At 26.9% G+C, this 22,233-nt stretch overlaps 2 protein-coding genes and 1 long non-coding RNA gene across 10 annotated transcripts; 1 reads left to right on the top strand and 2 right to left on the bottom strand.

Annotated features, from left to right (window-relative positions):
* Window positions 1–1,435: 1,435 nt before the first annotated feature.
* LOC100161082 (histone deacetylase 6) lies at window positions 1,436–9,229 on the top strand. 5 transcript variants are annotated; one of them, XM_029488417.1, is made up of 17 exons: window positions 1,436–1,550; window positions 1,761–1,924; window positions 2,099–2,300; window positions 2,420–2,600; window positions 3,788–3,885; window positions 3,963–4,136; window positions 4,214–4,406; window positions 4,509–4,568; window positions 4,656–4,745; window positions 4,810–4,916; window positions 5,318–5,520; window positions 5,595–5,728; window positions 7,695–7,877; window positions 7,938–8,083; window positions 8,223–8,364; window positions 8,424–8,553; window positions 8,624–9,229. In XM_029488417.1, the coding sequence occupies exons 3-17, from the start codon at window positions 2,200–2,202 to the stop codon at window positions 8,884–8,886; spliced, it is 2,205 nt and encodes a 734-aa protein (XP_029344277.1). In that variant the 5' UTR covers window positions 1,436–1,550; window positions 1,761–1,924; window positions 2,099–2,199; the 3' UTR covers window positions 8,887–9,229. The 5 variants fall into 5 exon arrangements, with proteins under 5 accessions (XP_029344277.1, XP_016661954.1, XP_016661953.1 ...); XM_016806465.2 differs by having other exon boundaries at window positions 1,761–1,951; window positions 8,223–8,361; XM_016806464.2 differs by having other exon boundaries at window positions 1,761–1,951.
* A 2,125-nt stretch (window positions 9,230–11,354) lies between these two features.
* Window positions 11,355–14,420, bottom strand: LOC100574794 (GPI mannosyltransferase 4). Its single transcript, XM_003246149.4, has 6 exons — window positions 13,872–14,420; window positions 13,116–13,335; window positions 12,860–13,025; window positions 12,277–12,800; window positions 11,783–12,184; window positions 11,355–11,727 (listed from the first exon to the last, which is right to left on the bottom strand). Exons 1-6 carry the CDS (start codon window positions 13,981–13,983, stop codon window positions 11,373–11,375), a joined length of 1,779 nt encoding a protein of 592 aa, XP_003246197.1. The 5' UTR covers window positions 13,984–14,420; the 3' UTR covers window positions 11,355–11,372.
* A 1,346-nt stretch (window positions 14,421–15,766) lies between these two features.
* On the bottom strand, window positions 15,767–18,449 carry LOC100574625. Of its 4 annotated transcripts, XR_003839200.1 has the most exons (5): window positions 18,235–18,449; window positions 17,995–18,161; window positions 17,782–17,915; window positions 17,103–17,244; window positions 15,767–15,902 (listed from the first exon to the last, which is right to left on the bottom strand). It is a non-coding gene; the product is annotated as an uncharacterized LOC100574625 (long non-coding RNA). The 4 variants fall into 4 exon arrangements; XR_003839199.1 differs by lacking the exon at window positions 15,767–15,902 and having other exon boundaries at window positions 16,825–17,244; window positions 18,235–18,445; XR_510942.3 differs by lacking the exons at window positions 15,767–15,902; window positions 17,103–17,244 and adding an exon at window positions 17,383–17,494 and having other exon boundaries at window positions 18,235–18,445.
* Between the last annotated feature and the right edge of the window lie 3,784 nt (window positions 18,450–22,233).

Here is a 22,233-nt window from a genome sequence, read left to right as displayed (position 1 = left end):
TTACTAGGTATTCATTAGGTTTATCTTTGACAAAACAATTTAAATCCACTCCAAATTTTAATAAAAATTATTTTGGGCATTAGTTTGGTCCGTCCCCCCATCCAAGTAAAAACAAATAGCTGGGGTACGCAAAAAAAAAATTAAAATAGCAGAGGAGCTCCGTCCCCCTGCGCACCCCCCCACCCCCAAAATTCGAGCACTGGTATTTACTATTTAATATTTTTCCGCCTCATGTAAAATTGCATGTCAAAACCACTACTGCCATGGACCCCCCCCTGGATACGTGCCTGACTATACAGGTGAGCTGGCCGGAGCCGCTCTAACTAGCTCAAAATTGTTCACAAGATTAATTGATTCAGTCGACGGTTCTTCATAATTGGCTTAAACGTTACATCCAGTTTTTTTTTACTCAGTTATAAATCAGTTTTAATTTAAAATGGGCAATAATACGAGCTGGTAAAATGGTCCACAATCATCGCAAGTGCCACATTCATAATTATTAATTTTGAATCCATTTATCAAAAGAAAAACAAAAAAGACGGTGGCGGATCACTTAGGTAATTGTTTAAGAACAGGTATGCACATGGTGGACGCTAAATTTAACTAATGATTTGATGTTTCAGGAGAGTGGACAGTTTGAAAATTTCGTTTGCATTGCTTATTATGTCTTCAAGTATTTAGTGCAGGCCCGTATTTAGGAGGGACAGGGTGGGCCATTGCCCCTCCTGGTGGAACTTGGTGGGGGGGAGGGTGATAAATTTTCATGAACTTTTTTTTATAATTAGATTAGCCAACATAATTATAACTTTGAAAATATGTAAAATGTTTTTTTCCTTATGAATTGTGATTTGGTGGAGATTTCTTCAAAGTTTATTTTAGGATGATATTCACTCAAATCTATTTTTATGCTAACAATAATAATTCTTGGATAACTGATAACGACATGATTGCATCCCGCTGCTGCTAGCTTTGTTGTAAATAAGTAAAACACAACATAATAATAATAATAATAATGTTTATTTTACTTTTACGTAATACCTACGTCTTGATTATTAATAAAATTAAAATCAGAAAAAATGCAATTAAAATAAATTATACATTTTTTTCAGTTTATAATTTATTTTTATATTATGAGTAAAATTCAGATTAATATGTGCAATAATTCTTTTATATAATAATATAGAACAATTAAATTATTTTGGCAAAAGAATCCATTGACCTAACCAGCGACTCGGCCCAATACTCTATGGACCGCTTTTAAAAACAAAAATACGTATCTCACATTTTTTGCTGGATGTGAAACAAGAATGCTCGACGTTGCCACACAAGCACTACAATTTCTAATCTCTTTTGCGTCAACACTGAACTATATGTGTGTGAAAATACATTTAGTATTTACCCACTTATTGTACATTTGTACACAAAAACTAAATATAGAAATAAATTAAACGTAGAAAGTGATTTAAGACTCAAACATGGAGCCCGGTATTGATGTAAATGATGTCATCGTTCGTTCAATATAACACATACTGTCTAGGCGTCTCATTGAAGTAAAGTAAACCATACCTAATCATTATAAATTATAATCTATAACAATAATAAAAATAATAGTTTTAGTAATTCTACATAATATTAAAATGAATTCTCTTTATAGTTTATGTGCATTAATGCTTGCCTCAATGATGTTCTTATTAAAATAAAATCACATACATGTAAAATAACCCATACATTTTAGAAAAGCAAAAAAATAATGTTATTAGGTTACGGTCGTAGTGGTACGTGAAAATTTGCAAACTGAGTACTAAGTTTCGTGTGTTACGGGGATATAAAAAGATTGAAAACCAATGCATCGAGGCGTAGCGATTGCATTTTGCAAACCAGACGGCAGACACCCAAGTATCAAAGTTAAAATAAATTGAACTAGGTATAATATTATTATCATTTATAATGAGTAAGTATCAGTATTAACATGAATTATAGGTATACCTAATTCTATTACACAATAGCATTGATTACATAATATTACTATTATATAATATTATAATCAATGATAATAAGTACCTATGCATAGTATGTCATAATATGATACAAATTTCAGATTTCTAGATTTGATCGATATTTTGTATAGTGGTCTATTGTTCTGTTTTGTGTACGGTACACAGTGTACCTACCTATACCCATACAGCTGACTACAACATCATGACTGGAGTCGTCTATGACGATAACTTCATCACACACAAATGTTTATGGGACGAAAACTACTCAGAGAATCCACAGCGATATATATCTGTACTAGACCGGTAAGTCTGTTTCATAAAGAGTAAAAATTATTTAAAAAAATTGTATGTATAATTATAATTATAATTAAAACTGAATTATACCTAGTTACTTACTTATGCATACTATTTTATTGATACAGTTGTAATTCATTGGGATTGATCAATCGGTGCATTAAAATATCATCACGACAAGCCACCAAAGAAGAATTACTGTCTAAACATACGGTTGAACATATTGATTTATTAGAAAGTACAGAGCACTACAATGATGAAAAATTGGAAAAATTTTCCTCAAGATATGACTCAATATATGTACATAATGTAAGTTGGTTAAAAATGCAATTATAAACTTATAAACACTATAAATTATGATGCAAACAATATAGGAACTTAAATATTCTAAAGATTATCATAGGTATATATTAAATAACAACATAGTATTATAGTTTCTAATAGGTACCTAACATAACAATAAGAACGCTACTAACTTATGTTTGCCATATATGGGCTGCAACATTTAAAAAAAAAGATCATGATTATTAGATAACATAAACGTAATAAACTTAAAAAAATTAAGAGGGTAAGTGGATGTCGCTCTGCTGTACATTAGGTTATAAGTGGGTTAATGTATTGTGGATTGTATTAAACTTGAATTCAATGGTATAATATCATTGTATATGAAAAACGATTTTGAGCAGAGACGGTTTGTCAGTCTGGATTTTTTATATTGTTATTATTTATTATAGCCTTTAAGTTGAATTAATATTATAATATTAACATTTTTTATTCGTTGCTATGGTGAGAAAAAAAGCGTTAGAAATTAAAATCTCATTTTTAGCGGATTTTTGTAATTTTCGGTGGTTTTTACCGTGGCATTAAGTAACTTTTAAGAAAATCGAAAAATTACCTTTCTAAAGTACCATCTTGATTCAATTTTCTAAAAGATAAGGTACTATAATATATAGAAATTGAAGCACTCCTTCTGGTAGAAATTATGTATACAGGATAAAAAAAAAAAAAGTAAAAAATAAACACCGTTGTAAAACTACTAGCTTCCTCTTTCTGTTCAGAATCTAAAATTGAAAATATAATAAAGTTAAATAAATAAGCAATTTTTTTTTAAATTATACATTTTACACAAATAATAATTTACATTTTAAACAGAAATCTATGCCAAGTTTTCTATTTCAAATTGATTGAGCAATATATCGGAGGAAGTCATGTTGTACCCTATGGTCCATATTATCAACATTCATATAAATAATAGAAGTTATAAATATAGATACATTAGGTACCTTTTAATATTTATATAAATTATTGTTCTGTCATATAATTGTTCAAATTAAGTGGAATCTGTTGTATACATAATTATTTTTGTAAATAATATATCATGCATTTCAAAGCTACAAAAACATAATTTTATTTTAAATAGGTACCTATTTAAATTATAAAATAAATGTATTATAATATTATACTATAAATACCTATACTATTTTATATGCTTATAGTCGACTTACAGACAATCCCTCCTTGCAGCAGGTAGTTCAATTGAATTAGTCAAAGCAGTTGTAGATGGCCGAATACAAAATGGAATGGCCTTTGTTCGGTTTGTGTTCATAAAAATGTTTACAAAATAAATTATAACATGCATATTATAATGAATTTGGATTTAAACATTATTAGACCTCCTGGACACCATGCCATGGAATCTGAATATAGTGGTTATTGTTTTATCAACAACGTTGCAATAGCTACTCAATATTTATTGGATAAAACAGCTATCCAAAAAATTCTTATTGTCGACTGGGATATTCACCATGGTCAGGCTACTCAACAAATGTTTTATGAAGACCCAAGGTATATATTTAGTATTTATACACAGTTTAGTTAATTATGAATTATGACTATTGCGATTAAAAAAAATTTTCAATTAGAGTGTTGTATTTTTCTATTCATCGTTATGAACATGGACAATTTTGGCCAAATTTAAGAGAAAGTGATTTTGATCATGTAGGCAATGGTAGTGGTACTGGTTTCAATGTGAATGTTCCACTAAATGACACTGGAATGAAAAATGAAGATTATATGGCTATAATACATTACTTATTAATTCCTTTAGCAACTGAGGTAATTAATAGTAGTAAAAAAAACTACCAATCATGATAACAAATTCTAATCATAGGTACCATAACTTGGCTAAATAATAATTTATTTCAATTTATTTAAAAGTTTTCTCCAGATCTCATCATTGTTTCAAGTGGATATGATTCAGCTATTGGAGATCCCAAAGTAGGTGCCTATTCATTTTATTTGCATAATTAATATGCACAAATGTTGTACATTTAATACCTATACTATTTGAATCCACCATGCTAGGGTGAAATGTTGGTTACTCCAGCGTGTTATGCTCACATTACACAAAAACTGATGAGTCTTAGCTGTGGTAGAGTAGTTGCCATACTTGAGGTATGTGTAAGCTCAGCATATTTTCTATACCTAAAATTAAACTTCTTTAGACAAATATGTTTAGGGAGGGTACTACTTGAAGAGTTTGGCTGAAAGTGCAGCATTGACATTAAGAGCATTACTGGGAGATCCATGTCCAGTCATTGGGTCATTAAAACAACCATGTAAAAGGTAAAATGTACAAAACCAAAATCTGATTTGAACAAATAGTTTTAGATCCTTAGCATAGCAATTGGTACGTAATTTTACTAAATTCTTGACGGAAATAACCATTTTTAGTTTTATAATTTTTCTATTTTTTCTATTTAATAGATTAAAAACTATTAAAAATATTGAATGTAATATGCTTCTACCAATGCAAAGTAAATCTCTCTACCAAATCAAAAACCTTTACATTTTTAAACGAAACCACTAGAATCTAGTTACCTACTAGAAGTACCTTCAATATTGTTGCTTATTACATTTGGTATGAGAAATTGATTGTGTTTTTAACAACATTAAAATTGTATTTTAAATATGTATTTAGTTGAATGGATTACTTCATACTATTAAAATAATACATATTATTATAGTGTAATGGAAACCATTGGTAACGTGATTTATGCTCATAGACATTATTGGGATTGCTTCAAGTATAATATATTTTACAAAGAAAATCTTCCGAAAATTCAATACAATTTCTTTGACGAAAAGCCAGAAATATATCAGACAAGAAATATGTATCCAAAAATTGATACTACAGATTTTGATATAATATTAAACAATATTATTACAGGTATCTATGCTATACCATATTATTCCCAAATATTTTGATTTAACAATACTTTATAAATTTAACTGTTTGAAAAGAGACCAAACTATTCAATCCAAAAATTAAAGTTGGATTAATATCCAAAGTGATTGAGCATTCAAACAACAACTTTAAAAATAGCGATATCTATCAATATTTAAAATCAAAAATTAGAAATTTACATGTCTTAAAGGTAATATCTTTAAATTGCAATTATCTAAAATAATTACTTGCTCTTTAAAAATATGTAAGGTAAGTAATTTAAATTTATTCAAAGTAATTAAATCACAACTATAATACTGTAATAAATTAAAATGAACCCTTATTTAAGATTTTTTTAACTAGCGGTATACTCATACACTTACTTACTTCTTCGTAATCTATATATATATAAAAATGGAACGTGAAAAATGTTGTTACCTTATCAATCGAGAATGGTTGATCCGATTTGGCTCAAATTTTTTTTAAGATGTTCATAATTGCCAGGAGAAGGTTTTTATGAAAGAAAATTTTAGGAAAATCCTCCAGAAAAGTAGGAAAGTAGGAAGTAAAAAATACAATAGTGGTGCAACAGTGTATATACCGTGTGTCCCAAAACGCAGTAAATATTTTTCATAATTCTGTTTATGGGACATAAAACTAGACTAATGGATCGTAAATTTCTATGACTTACAATGTTTTTAACTCATGCATTTTGTGCATGCGCAATAAAATCATTTAATAGAACAAATGCTATTCATCAACAACCACAGGTAAATCAACATTTTAATGAAGTTATTGAAAATCAAGTTTTAGCGTATGTACATCTTAACCCACGTTCGTCTGTTAGACACGTCACACATGAAGTTGGCATACCTAAAACTTTAGTTCATAAGATTTAAAAAAAAAATAAACTTCACCCTTACAAACCAGACTTTGTCCAACATTTACGCATAACAGACCCAGAAAAAAGATTAAATTTTATTTCCTGGTTTATGGTGACGTCTGAGGATGATCCATTATTAATTTATCATATTTTGTGGACTGATGAAAGTTAATAAGTTTAATAATAATAATTTTGATTGTTTGTTTAGTGGTGATTAGAAGAAAAAAATAAGTATGTACAGTTAAAAAAAATTTAATTTTTTAATTTTTTAAATTCTACTTAGCTCTAGTTTAGTCAATTTTGGGTTTAGGACACAAGTTAATACATCTAAATAGCTTTAAAAAAAATCAATAAACCCGAATATAATATTCAAATTATGGGTTGCCATTTAAAAAAATGTAAGTTTTATTGCGTATGCACAAAATGCATGAGTTAAAAATATTGTAAGTCATAGAAATTTACAATCCATCAGTCTATTTTAATGTCCCGCAAACAGAATTGAAAAATATTTACATGGTAAGGAGTGGTAAAGTGGCCCGTTTTTTGGGACACACGGTATATTGGTTGCTATTGGTTAATCAGGCATGTTTGTTGATTTCTATTATTATTTTTTGTCAATATAATATATATATAAATGAATGTTTGTGTGTAGATTATACCTCTGGGAAGAAGACGGGCTAATTTAAAAATGGTTAAATTTGTTTTTTTTTATTCATCTGATATTAGTACGATTAGGTTATAGGTTAGGATTTTGTATTAATTGATTATATTAATCCACCATAGATGGAATACGACAAACTTAGTATAACTTTGATACTTTAGAGCTAAATCATACACTAACATACAAACAGCACAGGATCCGCGATCTACCACAGGTAGATTGCCTATATGATTATATACTGCTGCAAATCAAAAATTTTATTCCAGGAAACGGAAAAGTTAAGATACATTTTGAACACCATACACCGAATATTAAATAACGAATTGAACAAAGTTGAAGTCATATAGAGTTGGTACATTTAACGAGCAACGAAGTGCACGTGATCAGCTAGTTTATTATACATCAAAATATCTTTAATTCTTTAATTGATTAATTTAAATTAAAAAAATATATATATATAATAATGTTGTCAATCTAATAAAATATATAACATTATATACTATTATAATATATACTATTATGCCTAGAAAACAGAACTGGGATTTGTTAGTAGTTTGTAGAAACTTAAGATTAGTAAAAAAATAAATTCTTTAAGATACAAATTGTAAATAAAATTGTAATTATTGTATATAGGAACGCCAATTGACAATTGAAGAATTTAATATAGTTTATTCATCCGAGTACATCAAAGAAATATTGAACAAACAGAAATCTATTGACGAAAAAAAGTGTACTATCAAAATAATTAATAATGAATACATAGAAGATAATCCTATGTTTAATACATTTTCTTTTTCTGCTGGACCACTATTGCAGGTTGTAAATATTTTTCGATTTAATATCACAGTTTATAACATTAAATAATAATGTTATCAGATTATTGATTCAATATTTGAAAATGAAATTAAATCTGGGATATTTGTATCATCAATTTCAAACTTAAATAAAAATGAAGTCTCATGTACTTTAAATGCTTCCATAATTGGTGCCAACTATGCCATAAAAAAATATTTCTTGAAAAGGTAAAGACCATATTATATATATTAACTAAGTTTATAGATCTATGGTAATGACAATAAATAATTTATTAAAAGACCATAACAAATTTTTAAATATATAAATTATACATTTATAACAATTAGTATGATATTTATGTTTCAGAATATTAATAATTGAACTGAATGAAAATGTTACACAAATATACTCTAATGACCAAATATTAGTTATTTCAATGCACAGCTTATTAAATAACTCAAAAGCTATAAATGAAAACAATCACATCAATATTTCATGGTCTAAAGTAGTAAACAATAAGGGGCTATATATTACTTAACAATTTACTTACATATTTTTGTTCCTTAGAAAATATTGAATGAAGCAGAATTTACAACAATAGTGCAACATCTGATTTTACCAATCGCTTATGAATATAATCCTGAATTGATAATTGTGTCCTCAACGTTCTACTCTAATATTAATAATTACATAAACGGTATATATATAAAAAAATAATAATAATAATTTTATATTTATTAAAAAAATATATTAACTTGTACTTTAAGGTATACAAATGACTCCTATCATGTGTGGTTATCTTATTCAATGGTTAAGTACTTTGGCTAATGGAAGACTCATATTATATGAACAAGATGCACACGATAATTCAATACATAGAAACAAATGTTTATTACAGTGTTCTAAAGCTTTACTTGGTGAACCAATATCACAGTTAAGCGTGGCAAATATGTTAAATTTTGAATCCAAAGATATTCTATTTAACAATATAAAAATTCACAGAAATAATTGGAAATCTTTGCAACTGTAAATAAATATAATAATATAGGGCTCATATTTTTAATTCCAAAATATATTTGGCATGGTTTCTAAATTATTCGATTTATATATTATGTTCATATGATGAACTAAATTATTTATTTGCATTATGAATATAATAGCTTGATAATATATTATTATTATTATATTTTTTTAATTTCAAAAGAAAACAAGATTATTATGCAATGCATTGTTTTATTTATTAAATATACAATCAATTAAATAAACATAAAATTGTATTTATGAAATATAGTAAATTATTAGTGAGCAAAATTAAGATACCTACCTAAAGCTTAGGAATAAATATTGCACAATAGAGAATTTGAAAAAAAAAATATCACATACAAATAAAATTGGCTTAATAATATTTTCATAATACTAAAAAAAATTATTTTATCTATAATATTATTGTTTTAAATAAAACTATCGTAACCTATTGATCACAATAATATTAACCTACAAAATTTTAAACTAAAATAAATTAAATTGCATGTATTTCATCCTGGTAAAAAAAAGTATAAGAAGTCTTAATTACATTTTAAAATGTGTACCTATACTAATTTGAACTAACACAATATGTATAAAAAAAAAAAGTTAACAAGAACTGTGTATTTTTAAAATTTGAAATAAAAGTGAATTACTTATTACCTACCACTACTTTTGGTGCAGAGCAATTTTTACTGTGACAATATAATATCAAAAAGTTTAAATTGTGTAAATACATGTTTATAACACTTTAATTTATTTAAAATAATATTTTAGTATACTGTGCATTTTCTGGTGTTCGGTATAAGCTTTAGAGAATGATTTTCAATTAATGGAAACTATTTTATTATTAACCTTAGAGCACACGCTTCACGGTCAAAAACACTGGACTTTTAGAATTTTGTTCATTGTTTCAAAAATACGAAATATTAACCTAACCTAATCTGGGTACCTTCTAATTAGATGATAAACTAACATTAGATACAACTCTTAACTGTATACGATCTGATGTCAGTAATATAGAAGTGTTCAAAGTTCATTATCAGACATTAAGTATTAATATACAGTCAAAAAGGCCATGTGCGTGATCGTAAAAAATCAATCATAGGTTATTTTTAAACTGTGTTTCTAATAATTGCTGCTCGATAAACGAAATTGATAGTTATTATATTTTTATTGTGACTAGTTAGTTGACTATGATTTGCGCCATACTGTGTGTGACTAAAAAGAACGTGTGCGTGTATTCTCGTGAATATTTTAAATGCGTGTGATCTAGGGTTAAACAAGACTACCATATTTTAAAAATAGTATTTTATCATTGTATTTTAAGTTACTTCATATTATATATTATGTGATTTACTTTTATTGTTTGTATTGTATAATATCTTATCTATATTTTGAATTTTGTAATAATTATGTCTGAATATTTACACTGTCATGTAAGTTATTTTTTTGTTATGTAACTGTAGGATTTTTAAGGGTGTTTTCAAAAATTTTAACTACTTGTTGAGAAGTACCTTAATAATTGTTATTTTAACAAAATTACAGGGCTGGATTAAGTAGTTTATAGGCTACAGGAATATAGGATCTCAAATTTCCAAATAATTATCCATAAATATCTGAATTATAGAATTTCTGCCACCTCTACCACAAATATAAATAATATATATTACTAATTAAACCCTACTTATATCTTAATATTCTTAAATTTTGTAACTTAAACTTAAAAATATCTTGCGAAGTCTATAGATAAAACAAAAAATAAGTATATGGCATATTTTATTAAATATACCATATACCATCAGAAATATTAGAATGATTTTTACAATAACTAAAATCTAAATTTAAATAAACCATGCTGAATTAAAATAATATGAATTTTAATTTATAGTATATTAAACTTAATGAACATTTAATAGTTGTAAGCTAATTATAGTATTTGTTGCCAAAATATATTTAATTTATTATTACATTCAATTGAAAATATTGTCAATTCATAAACATTAAAAACTATAAATATTTAAATGTATAACTCAAGCCCTAAATAATATATTATGTATTGGTCATATTTAAAAATAACTATTTTTTAAGTTTAATATTTTTTCCCAGAAAATTTTCAATAAAAATTATCTATAATATAATATGATAATTATTGGTATAATACAAGAATACTCATTTGTCAATAATATTTGGGTGAGAGAAAAGCATCAACAACTGCAAAATAGATTGTTGATTCTAATAACTACCAAGATAATATCTTTCTTAAAGTATATACAAAAAACTGTGGATAGTAAAAACTTATGGCTTGAAGTTGCATTATTTTATTCTGAATTTAGGGTAAGAGTAATCACTTTGTAATAATCTATATATTTTCAATTGTATATTGTAATTAAATATGAAAATTGAAAATGTATCTAAAAGTATAGAAATTAAAACCGTAATAACTAAGAAGTAACATCATGTATTAAATTATAATTATGTAACATTGTATTGCTATTCAGTCTTTATAGTAATTTTATAAAGAACAAGCGAAAATATATCACGAAGTTCTGTCAAACTAATATAATATGGCATATTGTTGTCATGGTACAATAAGTCTATCATGGATGTGAAATAAAAACTCAACGATTCCATTGACAAATGAGGAAAAAAAACATTTTTTGTGTATTTAAGACTAGACACATTACCAACTGATTCAAATTGCTTGATTAAAGGACCAGACAATGCAAAATAAACTACAAGTTCTTCTTTACAAGTAATATGTTTACTAATATTCATCACAGTGTCATACAATGCATCGGGGTCCAATGAAGAACCAAGATCATATACTTTGATGTGGCGTTGGTTCCTAAAATACGTTTTTAAATAAATAATTAAACAAGCAATACAAATTGTGAACTTACGTGTATAGTAAACTTTCATTTAATTGAGGAACCATTAACAATCCAACAGGTATAGAATATGTATGACTATGAATTATATAGGTATTAGATGCATATTTAATATCTTGAAATAAATGTGAGATCATTGGAGTAACACCAGCCTGGTGCAGGTAACCATAAAATATAAATCCAATAATATTTGAAAAACACCAAATTGGAAGTAAGCATTTTGAATCCTTCATGTAATGACTAGAAAAATACTTGGAAGTGGAAAATACAATTGGTAATAAAAGAGGTAACAGAAATCTGGGTTCTTGGTGTGGAAAAATCGATAACAGAAACAATGGAATGATCACATTCGCCATCATCAAAGTGTTGACTTCATGAATGTTTGGTAATAAATGGTAATGGTGATTTAAAATACTGTAAAAATACATAACATGTATATATTAGTAAATTAATATGAATATAAATTTTAGGTTATAACATTTTATGTCTGAAACTAATATACTTACATTTTTATCAAAGAATTGAATTGTAAACGTCCTACAAAGAGTATAGTTAAAACATTGAAAAGCAATGGAGTGTTTATGATGGCATGTGTCATTCGAAAATGGATACCGTGCTCAGCTAAGTTTGATGGCTTTATATTATACTTAATAAAATTTAAAGGTGTTACAACCAAACTGGCTTTGTTTTCTGTTATATGCTCAAAGTAAAACGAATCAATGAGTATCAACGCAAATACTCCAGGTAGAGTACATAGAAATAATACTATAAAACGTATATTGAATATTTTCACAAAACGGTCATCGTTCTTAGAAAATCCTCTGGAAACCCAATAGAATATAGGGGTAACAGCGAATAGTAAAAAAGTTGGTCTATTGAAGGTACCAACAGCTAAAATAGTACCAATTTCCAAACAATGAGAAAAATGATGACTAGGTAATAGGCGTAGCTTACGGCTCATCACTACTTTATCTGTTATTGATGTACGGTATGCATACATATTTCGTATTTCATTTTCAGCAGCTATAACCTACAATAAAAATACATTTAAAAAAATGTTTATCAATCTACAAAATAATATAATCTTACTTTATCTGAAAGTGTCATACTGTCAATGACTTTCCACAACAAGAGTGATACCAAAGCCAATTCTAGAGAGTTGGTAAATGTCTTTGTACCAAAAACAATTATAACATAAGAACTTGAAAGAAGTAACAAATATCTATTATACTTAAGTTTGAGTATTTTGCATATCCTGAAAAATATGTAATTGATAATATAATTCTATGATTAAAAATATACATTTAAACAGTCAAAATGTGTTGTTATTATACTACTGTCATACTTATATAGTGAATAATCAGTTACTAATGACACTGCACAAGTGACTAATCGGAAAACAAACATCAATAGGAAAGGATTCCATGGAATTTTATATAATTTGAAAATCCATTTTGCAATATATAACGGCATGCCAAAAATTCCATATAGTAAACCTATACTTCTAACTGGTGCATCCTTATTGAATTCCCAAGGGCGGTCATGTACAACCCCAAAGACATCACCTAAAATTTAAAATATTTATCTATCTATTATTTTCATATATTATTTTTTGCAAAAATCTATGTTCCCCTTGGTTCAGTTTTGTATAAAAATTAATAGATTTATTGGTTTTATAAATATATTCAATCCAATCTTCAAGTTAAATATTATTACCTACTATATAAATATATATATTTTAAACACATTATAAACCAAGCATTATTAATTGTATAAAACACTCTATTTCCTGTAAATTATCTATATTAAACATATAATGGCATGGTGTCTAAGCAAATTAATAAAAACAAAGAAAATTATAAGGAAATCATCTTTAATTCTAATGAAAAGAATGATCATGAAATATATATTTAGCTTAACACTTAATATTGTTGAAGCGAGTGAATATCATATTAAAATAATATTTTTATTAAATTACCTGTGTAATTGTAAAACATTTTATTTTTTTCAAAATAAGAACCTTGACGTAAAACATCAAGAGTAAGATACTTCAAAAGCTCAATCAACTGAGCTGTTCAAGAATTATCTGAAAACCACTTACCGGTGATGATTTCGGTTGTTTGAAAAAACTCGTCAGGGTGAACATAGCCATTTTGTACGAAAACAGTGGAAAATATTCTAAAAGCTACCAAGCAACCATATTCCAGTGACATAATATTATTATATTACCAATATAAATAATTATAAAATGTTTGAGTTAGTTTTCGAATAGGAGAGAGCTCGTTCGTATAATATTCGAATATTACGGTTTGTCGTTTGTCGCTATTCGCTATATGGAATTATGAAGATGTTATGTTTTGTTATCGTTTCCAATTTTTATCATGATTTGGACCCACGGACAGGACGGAGATATAATTATATCAAGGTGTATTGTATCAATACACCTAGGATATAATCACGGCTAGAGATAGTATCCATAGATAAAAGATTATTATCTTGATAGTATCTTTAATCGTGGATATAATCAATAATGGATTGGAAACGATCAGTGGCCTCGAAAGTATGTACAAGAGGCAAATGCGGGGGGTCGCAATCATAATCGAGAGTTTAAAGCGCCATCTGTAGAAAACACGGACTGAGATCACGGATATAGATACCACAGAATAAATAAATTCGATTATGAGTGTAGATGATAACAGAGGAACCTTTTGAGGGCAGTCCCCCGTCATCCGCCCACCAAGTCGTTTCCAGTCCATTATATCTTAGTCCGTGGCACGAATTAAGATAGTACTATCTTAATTCGTGGTCCGTGTCCCGTGCGCGGTTATAGATAGTTTAATTTTTAAGTGAGCTATGAGCATTTTCAAACATTAATATTTTACATTACTTATTTACCCACTTAAAAATTAAAATATCGTAAAAAACCAAAGAGAAGGCACAGATAATGTTGTTACCTAAAAGTTTGATAATAGGTCAATTCACTCTAAAATCAAAAATGACAGCACCCATTGTAACTAGCGAACGAAAATTTTCTCTAATGTACGTGTGTAAAGCGGAGATAACACATGCGGGTGCGACGTCCTCTTAAATATTATTATATCAGGCGGGCCGCAGAGGCGTTTTTAGATATTTTCTTTTTGGGGGTGGGGGTGCTGAGATATTTACTATTTTCTTCAACTAAAATATATAATATATCAGATATGATCCAAGGGGGACAAAAGTATACTTCCCCCCCTTACTACATTAAAATTAAAGGGTATACAATCGTAAATTACGTTTAATTTATTTGTTTACGTATTCAAAATTAGTCTCATTTTCATGAATGTATGAATGTGTCTAATAACATTATTATTACCGATTTATTATTTATTATCATAACATAATACATACCTAATAAACATATTGAGTAATTTTTATTTATATATTGTTACTTTAGAATCAGAGCTTGCGCTAAGAAAATTTTAGAGCTGCCCAACATTTTAATATTTTTGTACATGTAGATTAAATAAATATGTCGCTCGCTAAATTCGCTTAACAAAAACTGTTTACCAAACTATATATTGACTACACATGTAAACACTTTATGCATTACTTTATTTATTACAATTTATTAATAATAACAGATTAAAAAAAAAAAAAAAAATTTTTATCTTCAGTGTCTGCCACTATCGATAATTTTGTTTTTACCAGATGCTTCAAAGAAAACTCCACCAAAATAACATTGTTCCTTTCCTTTTCTTCTTTTAAGGACTCGATGTTTCTTTTTAGACATCCAATGGTAAACTGTGTCCCTAAGATCCCAACCGTATGATGGTGACATATTATAATTTATATATAAGCTCAAATTGTTTTTCTTAATATTCATAGTTGAGCGTAATGGTAATTTTAATAAGTTGCTGGCACTTATCAAACGTTCAACATCAGCATTATGGTTTAGCAGCTGCCATTCTCGTCAACATTGTACAAACATTTAGAAAATGTTTTGAGCCACATAATGTTTTTACTAGTTAAATAAGACTCATTTTTCGTAATTCATATATATTTTCCATTGATATCAATTCATCATACTCCAATGAAAATTCTTTTAAATCTACGTCTGCGCCAATTAAATTATGAATATCTTTGATGCATGCTACAGAAGATAGTACAACAAATATTAAAAACCAAACAAAAAATATTAAATTAAATACATAATTAAATTAAACAATATTACATAATATTATGCCAATAATACAGAAAATTCACGATTTTTAGTACTGGCCAAATTGGTTTTTAGAATTGCCCATTTTAATTTAGAACTACCAACATGGTTAGAACTACCCATTAACGCAAACTCCGTTTAGAATATAACTTAAAGTATAAAGTAGATACATTTTTTTATATTTAATTAATTTATATATTGTTACTTTTGAATATAACTTCAGGTATAAAGTAAATATGTTTTGTGTTTTGTTTCAATATATAAATGTCTAAATATAATGTATCTATATTTATATTATACAATAATTATAACAATACATTTATATAATTCTTATATTATAATATATTACCTATATCAACATTAAAAGAATGAAATATTAAAAAAGGTTTTTGTTATAAATCACAAATAAATATATAATAGTTAGGTGTTTTAGTTTTGCCCCCTCTCATGAAAAATATTTCCTGCGCCACTGTACGACCATATACCTTCAGTAAGACATTAAATAACTACAATTTATATATGATGTGTTCATGCATCAGCGATCAGCCAGCAAGTAGAATAATTGAATGGTTAAAGTTTTTACATTTGTAAGTATACGACTAAATTAGCATGATATATCATCAGCGGGTAAATTGCTAAAATCTCTATGACTTTATAAGAACTTGTCATTTATCAATCATATTATTAATCATAGTATTTATCAATCAAATAATATCATCATATTATAATACAGGAGTGGCCAGCGAGAAGAGACTCGCGAGCCACCAAATATATTAATAAAAATTGAAAAGCCAAGATGTAAAAAAAAAAGTCATATTATAATATTTAATATTTTTTTTTTTTTACATCTTGGCTCTTACGTTAATCTAATGTTACCTTAAGATACGAGCCACAAAAGTCTATGACGCGGTTTGGCCACCCCTGTTATAATACCTTTAACTTTTAAGCTATACCAAAAAAGCAAATATACATTCCATTCCGATCGGTTATAAATAATTACAATAATTACATAAAAATAAATCAGTGCTTGTATATGGGTCATCTAGTTCAACTGGTCGACTATATTTGCAACCATTAAAAAAATAATAGAAGTCTGAAAACCATATTAAAATTTTTTAAAAATATACTCACTCTATTTTACTCCCTAGAACTATGATATTTTTTTCAATATTATGTATTTTTCAGCCATAGTTTTTTTTTTTTTTAAATTGTAACTTTTGCTGAGTGCCAAGATGAACTGGACAGGTTATCGTTATACTTCAAGTTTGCGGAGCTGTAAAGATGATGCACTTAAAGTGTTTCCGTAAAGCCACAGCACATTTTTTTCCTACTTGTTGGTTGGCTATGTTAGGTGAATTTCTATTAAAGTATTATAAAATTTATGGGTAGGTCGTAGATACATAACTACAAATTATAACACTATACTTTTATAATAAGACATAACTTATCAATTTGTTGATAATATCTTTTACTTGTATTTTTAGTACTTGAATAATTCGGTAGACACAGATAATGTATAGTACCTAAAACGAATTCAACAATGCTCATTAATTTAGCTATTATACCTACTCTTTAATGTAATTATTTATAATTTATTAGAAAATATTCCTACTTAATTTGTATCATTAACATTCTGGTATTATTATTCATAGACCTAGAGAAATTACTATTAACTAGATGTTACAATAAATTAAGTACCATGTACAATATAACTAATATTTAATTTTCAAGTACGATAAAAATGTCCTTAATGCAATATAAAAATTAGTAAAGTCAGTGTTATAAATATAAAAATATATATAAAATATACTTTAGAGGTTTATCTTCTTTGTGTTTGCAATAAATCTAACTGCTCAAAAAGTTGTTCATGATCTGTCTTTTCTTTTCTAAAGAGTTTTTTTATGAACTCTTTCAATTGTTCTCTATGATCCCATATTGCAACACCTTTAAGTAAAACGATTGGTTTAAACAAAACGTTGGAAAATTTAATTGTTGTAATTTGTATATTTTAGTCTATTTTTACCAGCTCCCAAGAGAATTGAAATCAGAAGCATTATACTACCGCCATTTCTTAATGCCACCGTCTTGTCCATGTTTGTAAATAAAAATTAAAGTGATTTAATGATACACTGTAGGTACTATCTGGAATATTACACGGGCAAATAGAGACTGGAGACTGAACGTCTGAATCTGAAACAGAACATGGATGAACAGTAAATAATTCCATATAATAGGTAAATAATAATACGCAGTTGATATTTACAAGTCCAACGTGAAACCGTTAAGTACGTCCGTGCTCAAAACTTAAGTTATAGCGTTTCTACTTTTCTAGTTTATACTTGTATATGTCTAATGCTATAATATTATACTTATTATAATTATATTTTCACGTCGTAAATCCTAATATCAAAAATGACAGTATAATATTAGCATTGAAACATGTTTGATACGTGGCGACTGACGACCACAGCAATTATATTGATAAGACATGCCGAAGACGGGCATCAGGCACTTTTCCCGAAATTTCATAGAAAAAAAAAAAAACCCAGCGAATTCCCGAACATTTGTACCAACATAAAAAACAAAATTCCCTACAAATTATTATAATTAATTTATATATTTCGTGAAAATATTTATTTTTATATTCAAAAATTATCGTATAATTATGGGGCGGTTCAAATATTATTGTATAATTCTAAAAACCACTTTATAATTTATTGCCAATTTTTAAAAATTCTGTTTTATTTTTTAAAGGAAAAAGAGACCTCCCTAATCTCCCGAAATTGAGCCTATGGTTACCATCATCTAACGTTAGATCTAAGTGGGTAAAAAATGCACATATTGGTAGGTACATAATTGCAAAACTAAATCAATTTTAGTTGATATACTACACCATAATAATACTACAGATTAAATGTTATGTACTATACACATACCAAGTTTTTGCAAACATTGAAATTATTCCTATTTTTATAGGGTATACACAATAAACTCATTTTATTTTTAAATTAAGTTCTAGCTAATACATAACTATGAAAAATGTTTACTGTTAGTGTGTATCATGGAAAAAATTAAGTTGTGAGGTGGAGATGACACATGGAATGCTATGTACTAGCCCATATTTATGAGGGGGGCAATGGGTACATTTGGGGCCAAATATTTAGGGGGGCAGCCGGTCATCGCTGTGGCTCTGTAGTACAGTGTAATATTGTAACAATAAATATTTTTTTGGAAAGAACTTGTACTACGATTTGTACCATAATTTGATGGGGTAATATTTTGAAAAAAAATTATAATCATTATACCTATTGTATTCTTTTTTGTAGATTTTTTTTGCTGTGTATAAAAATATACTATATTTTGTTATACCTTATACCTACCTACATTTTAATAATAGTAATTAAAAATGACGAATTGACAATTAAAGTGTATTAAGAAAAATCAAAAAAGTGGATCTATTTTTTGGTGGGGTTGGTGCTTAAAAATATGGTTAACCAGGGCGCAAAAATTGTAACATACTGTGTTTAAGTGGAGCAAATTATCAATTTAAAGTAAATATAAAAATAATTACAAACTTAACTCAATTAAAAACAAGTTCGGTACAGGTTTGTTATAGCTACCCAGGTTTGTTATCCATACACAGCAATACATTTAAAGATTTAGATATATATATATGATTATTAGATATAATTTATGTAGAATAATTATATTTTAACATGTAAATTAATTTTACAAAACAATGGTTTAATAGTTGAATATATATTTTACAAGCAAACAGTTATTATAATTATAATGGTTTGCACACATTCTTTAAGCCAGAGGTCGGCAAGTAATTTCTATTGGAGTCCTAAAGATTAAAATAATAAATCAATGAGGTCCAGTGTTAATCTTTGTCAAATCTTTATATTTAAAAAATAGCAGTATTAAATTAAAAATAATTATCCAGTTGGTATTCCAATTAATATATATTAAAAAATTACAATACCTATTAGGTAAATAATAATAATAATAATTTAACGCTGTCGGTATATTTGGTATTTTCACGATTCGGTTATTGTAATGAAACAGATTATTACCTACCTGAAAAAATATTTGCAATGAATTATGATACAACTATAATAAACATTATATTGTATCTACTAATACAGTATATCTACAATATAGATACAATTTTTTTATAAGCATTTAAAGATCGAATATTGACAAAATACGATACAAAATTACGAAAATTTCCAAATTATTTTGAATTGGAAATTCATAAAAAATTTTCTTTTTAATTTTAAGATTTGAAAATGTAATGCGAAATTCCTCATAAATTTATCTACCTTTATCAAAAAAAAAAATGTCTACAAGAAAGTCAAATTAAATTTTATGAGCGTTTCAAATTCATATTTTTACAATATTGAACATTCACTCGATTTCACATGAAGCGGTTTTGTTATTTTATTGTTATTCAAAAACAAATAACTGTATAGATATACTTGAAAAAATTACTAAATATTTATATTTTCATTTTCTATACAGCATAACATTTTGAAAACAATTTGGTTTTTTTTTTGAGCTGTTTACGGACAGTTTATTGTCAGTTTTCAATTTTTTTAGTTTTTTTTTCTATAAATATCAATAAAATTTCATCTGTTGGGTAAAATGCGTTAAAATTAAATACAAGGCTCTTGATATATTATTAAAATTGCAGTTGAAAAATATTAATAATACATAGTCACAATTTTTTTTATAAGCATTTAAAGTTCGAATTTCAACGAAATGTATCAAATTTAATAACTATTTTACTGTTAAAAATGTATAAAATGCTCTACTTTTATAGCTAAGGATTGAAAATTTAAAACAAGGTTCCACGTAAATAGGTTATATATATAAATTACTTTAGTCACCTTAATATCATCATATAGTAGGCTGACTGACCGTTTTCGCGCAGAATCGTTTTTATTATATAATGATATTATATCATTGAATTCAAATTTAACACCATCCATTACAGTGATAGTCAATAATAAAATAATGAATTATTATTGATACGATGATATTAATATTTATTATTTTTGTTATTATTTTAAACCTTGGTGTTCGGTGGCAAGTGCCATTGGGCGAACATGATCATAATTATTCATAAATTATAATATTACAAAAGTATTGCATTATTTTGTTTTGAATTATGTAAATGGAAAATATAAGACGTACGCAAATTATTCTGTACGACTGTTACGAACTCTACCAACATTCCCTCGGAAATTCAATTAGAAATTGGACAAACAAATAATACTTGTGAAAGGTGAATTTAGAATATACCATGTATAGTATACTATGCATATTCTATGTATGTAGATGCGTTTAATAATATAATATACTATTATACCAAGACTTTGCACCCATTTAGCCCGTATAGCCAAAACCCTTAAAAAACCCTTAAAAATTATCGAACCCGATTGATTTTGATGACGTATAACCCGAAACACCCAAAACCGAAATTAAATTCTGGTTTTAACCCATAACCCGTTTAAAAAAAATATTACATTTTCAAGTGACATATGAATTTGTATGTATATTTCATGGAGAATTCAGTTTTTCATAATTGGGAACGCTGGTTACATGTGACAAGTGTGATACAACTGATAAATTGTTTTGATTGTTTTGAATTGTGTTATTTTTAAATTTTTAATATAATATTATTATGTCCGTAGTGAAAATTGTCTTGTGTATGTTTTTTTCTTTATTACTATTTAATACTTTGTTGTTAAAACATTTAATATTTAATATTATACAATTTTAAATTATATTAAATTAAATTATATTACGTGTGTCACTACTGTATTAGACATTAGTACTGAAAAGTTGATTGCATAATTTTATACTTTGCTTAATCAAATTTAACACTTCATGCACAACAAAATTGATATATTACTCGATTTTAAATAACCCATAACCCGAATAAATAAACTGGCTAAACAAAACCCATATTCTTTAAAATGAAGAAAACCTGAAACCACAACCTCTATTTTTATTTGAAGCACCCAAAACCATAACCCGAATAAATCGTTTGGGTGCAAAGCCTTGGTTTATACTTTATAGTCTATAGTGTCCACGCAAAACCATACAAAATATTAGACATATATGTTACATAATGATACATTAATCAATAGCAAACAATAAAATTGTACTTTCAGTTATTATTGTCAAAAATGAAACAATTATATAATAATATATATGTACAACCCGTTTTTCTTTTTTTTTTTTTAATCATAGA

Source organism: Acyrthosiphon pisum, chromosome A1, assembly GCF_005508785.2.
Source record: "Acyrthosiphon pisum isolate AL4f chromosome A1, pea_aphid_22Mar2018_4r6ur, whole genome shotgun sequence".
NCBI lineage: Eukaryota > Metazoa > Arthropoda > Insecta > Hemiptera > Aphididae > Acyrthosiphon > Acyrthosiphon pisum.
The sequence above is the reverse complement of the archived record's forward strand: the minus strand, read 5'-3'. Positions and strand labels throughout refer to the sequence as shown.

Excerpts from the sequence above, each read along its gene's own strand:
- LOC100161082 (XM_029488417.1), top strand. The coding sequence starts at position 2,200 with ATGACTGGAGTCGTCTATGACGATAACTTCATCACACACAAATGTTTA. Across the intron at positions 2,301-2,419 it reads TATATATCTGTACTAGACCG|TTGTAATTCATTGGGATTGA; the intron begins GTAAGTCTGTTT and ends TTATTGATACAG. Across the intron at positions 4,917-5,317 it reads TTAAAACAACCATGTAAAAG|TGTAATGGAAACCATTGGTA; the intron begins GTAAAATGTACA and ends ATATTATTATAG.
- LOC100574794 (XM_003246149.4), bottom strand. The coding sequence starts at position 13,983 with ATGTCACTGGAATATGGTTGCTTGGTAGCTTTTAGAATATTTTCCACT. Across the intron at positions 12,801-12,859 it reads GTATGACACTTTCAGATAAA|GTTATAGCTGCTGAAAATGA; the intron begins GTAAGATTATAT and ends TTTTTATTGTAG. Across the intron at positions 12,185-12,276 it reads TTCAATTCTTTGATAAAAAT|TATTTTAAATCACCATTACC; the intron begins GTAAGTATATTA and ends GTATTTTTACAG.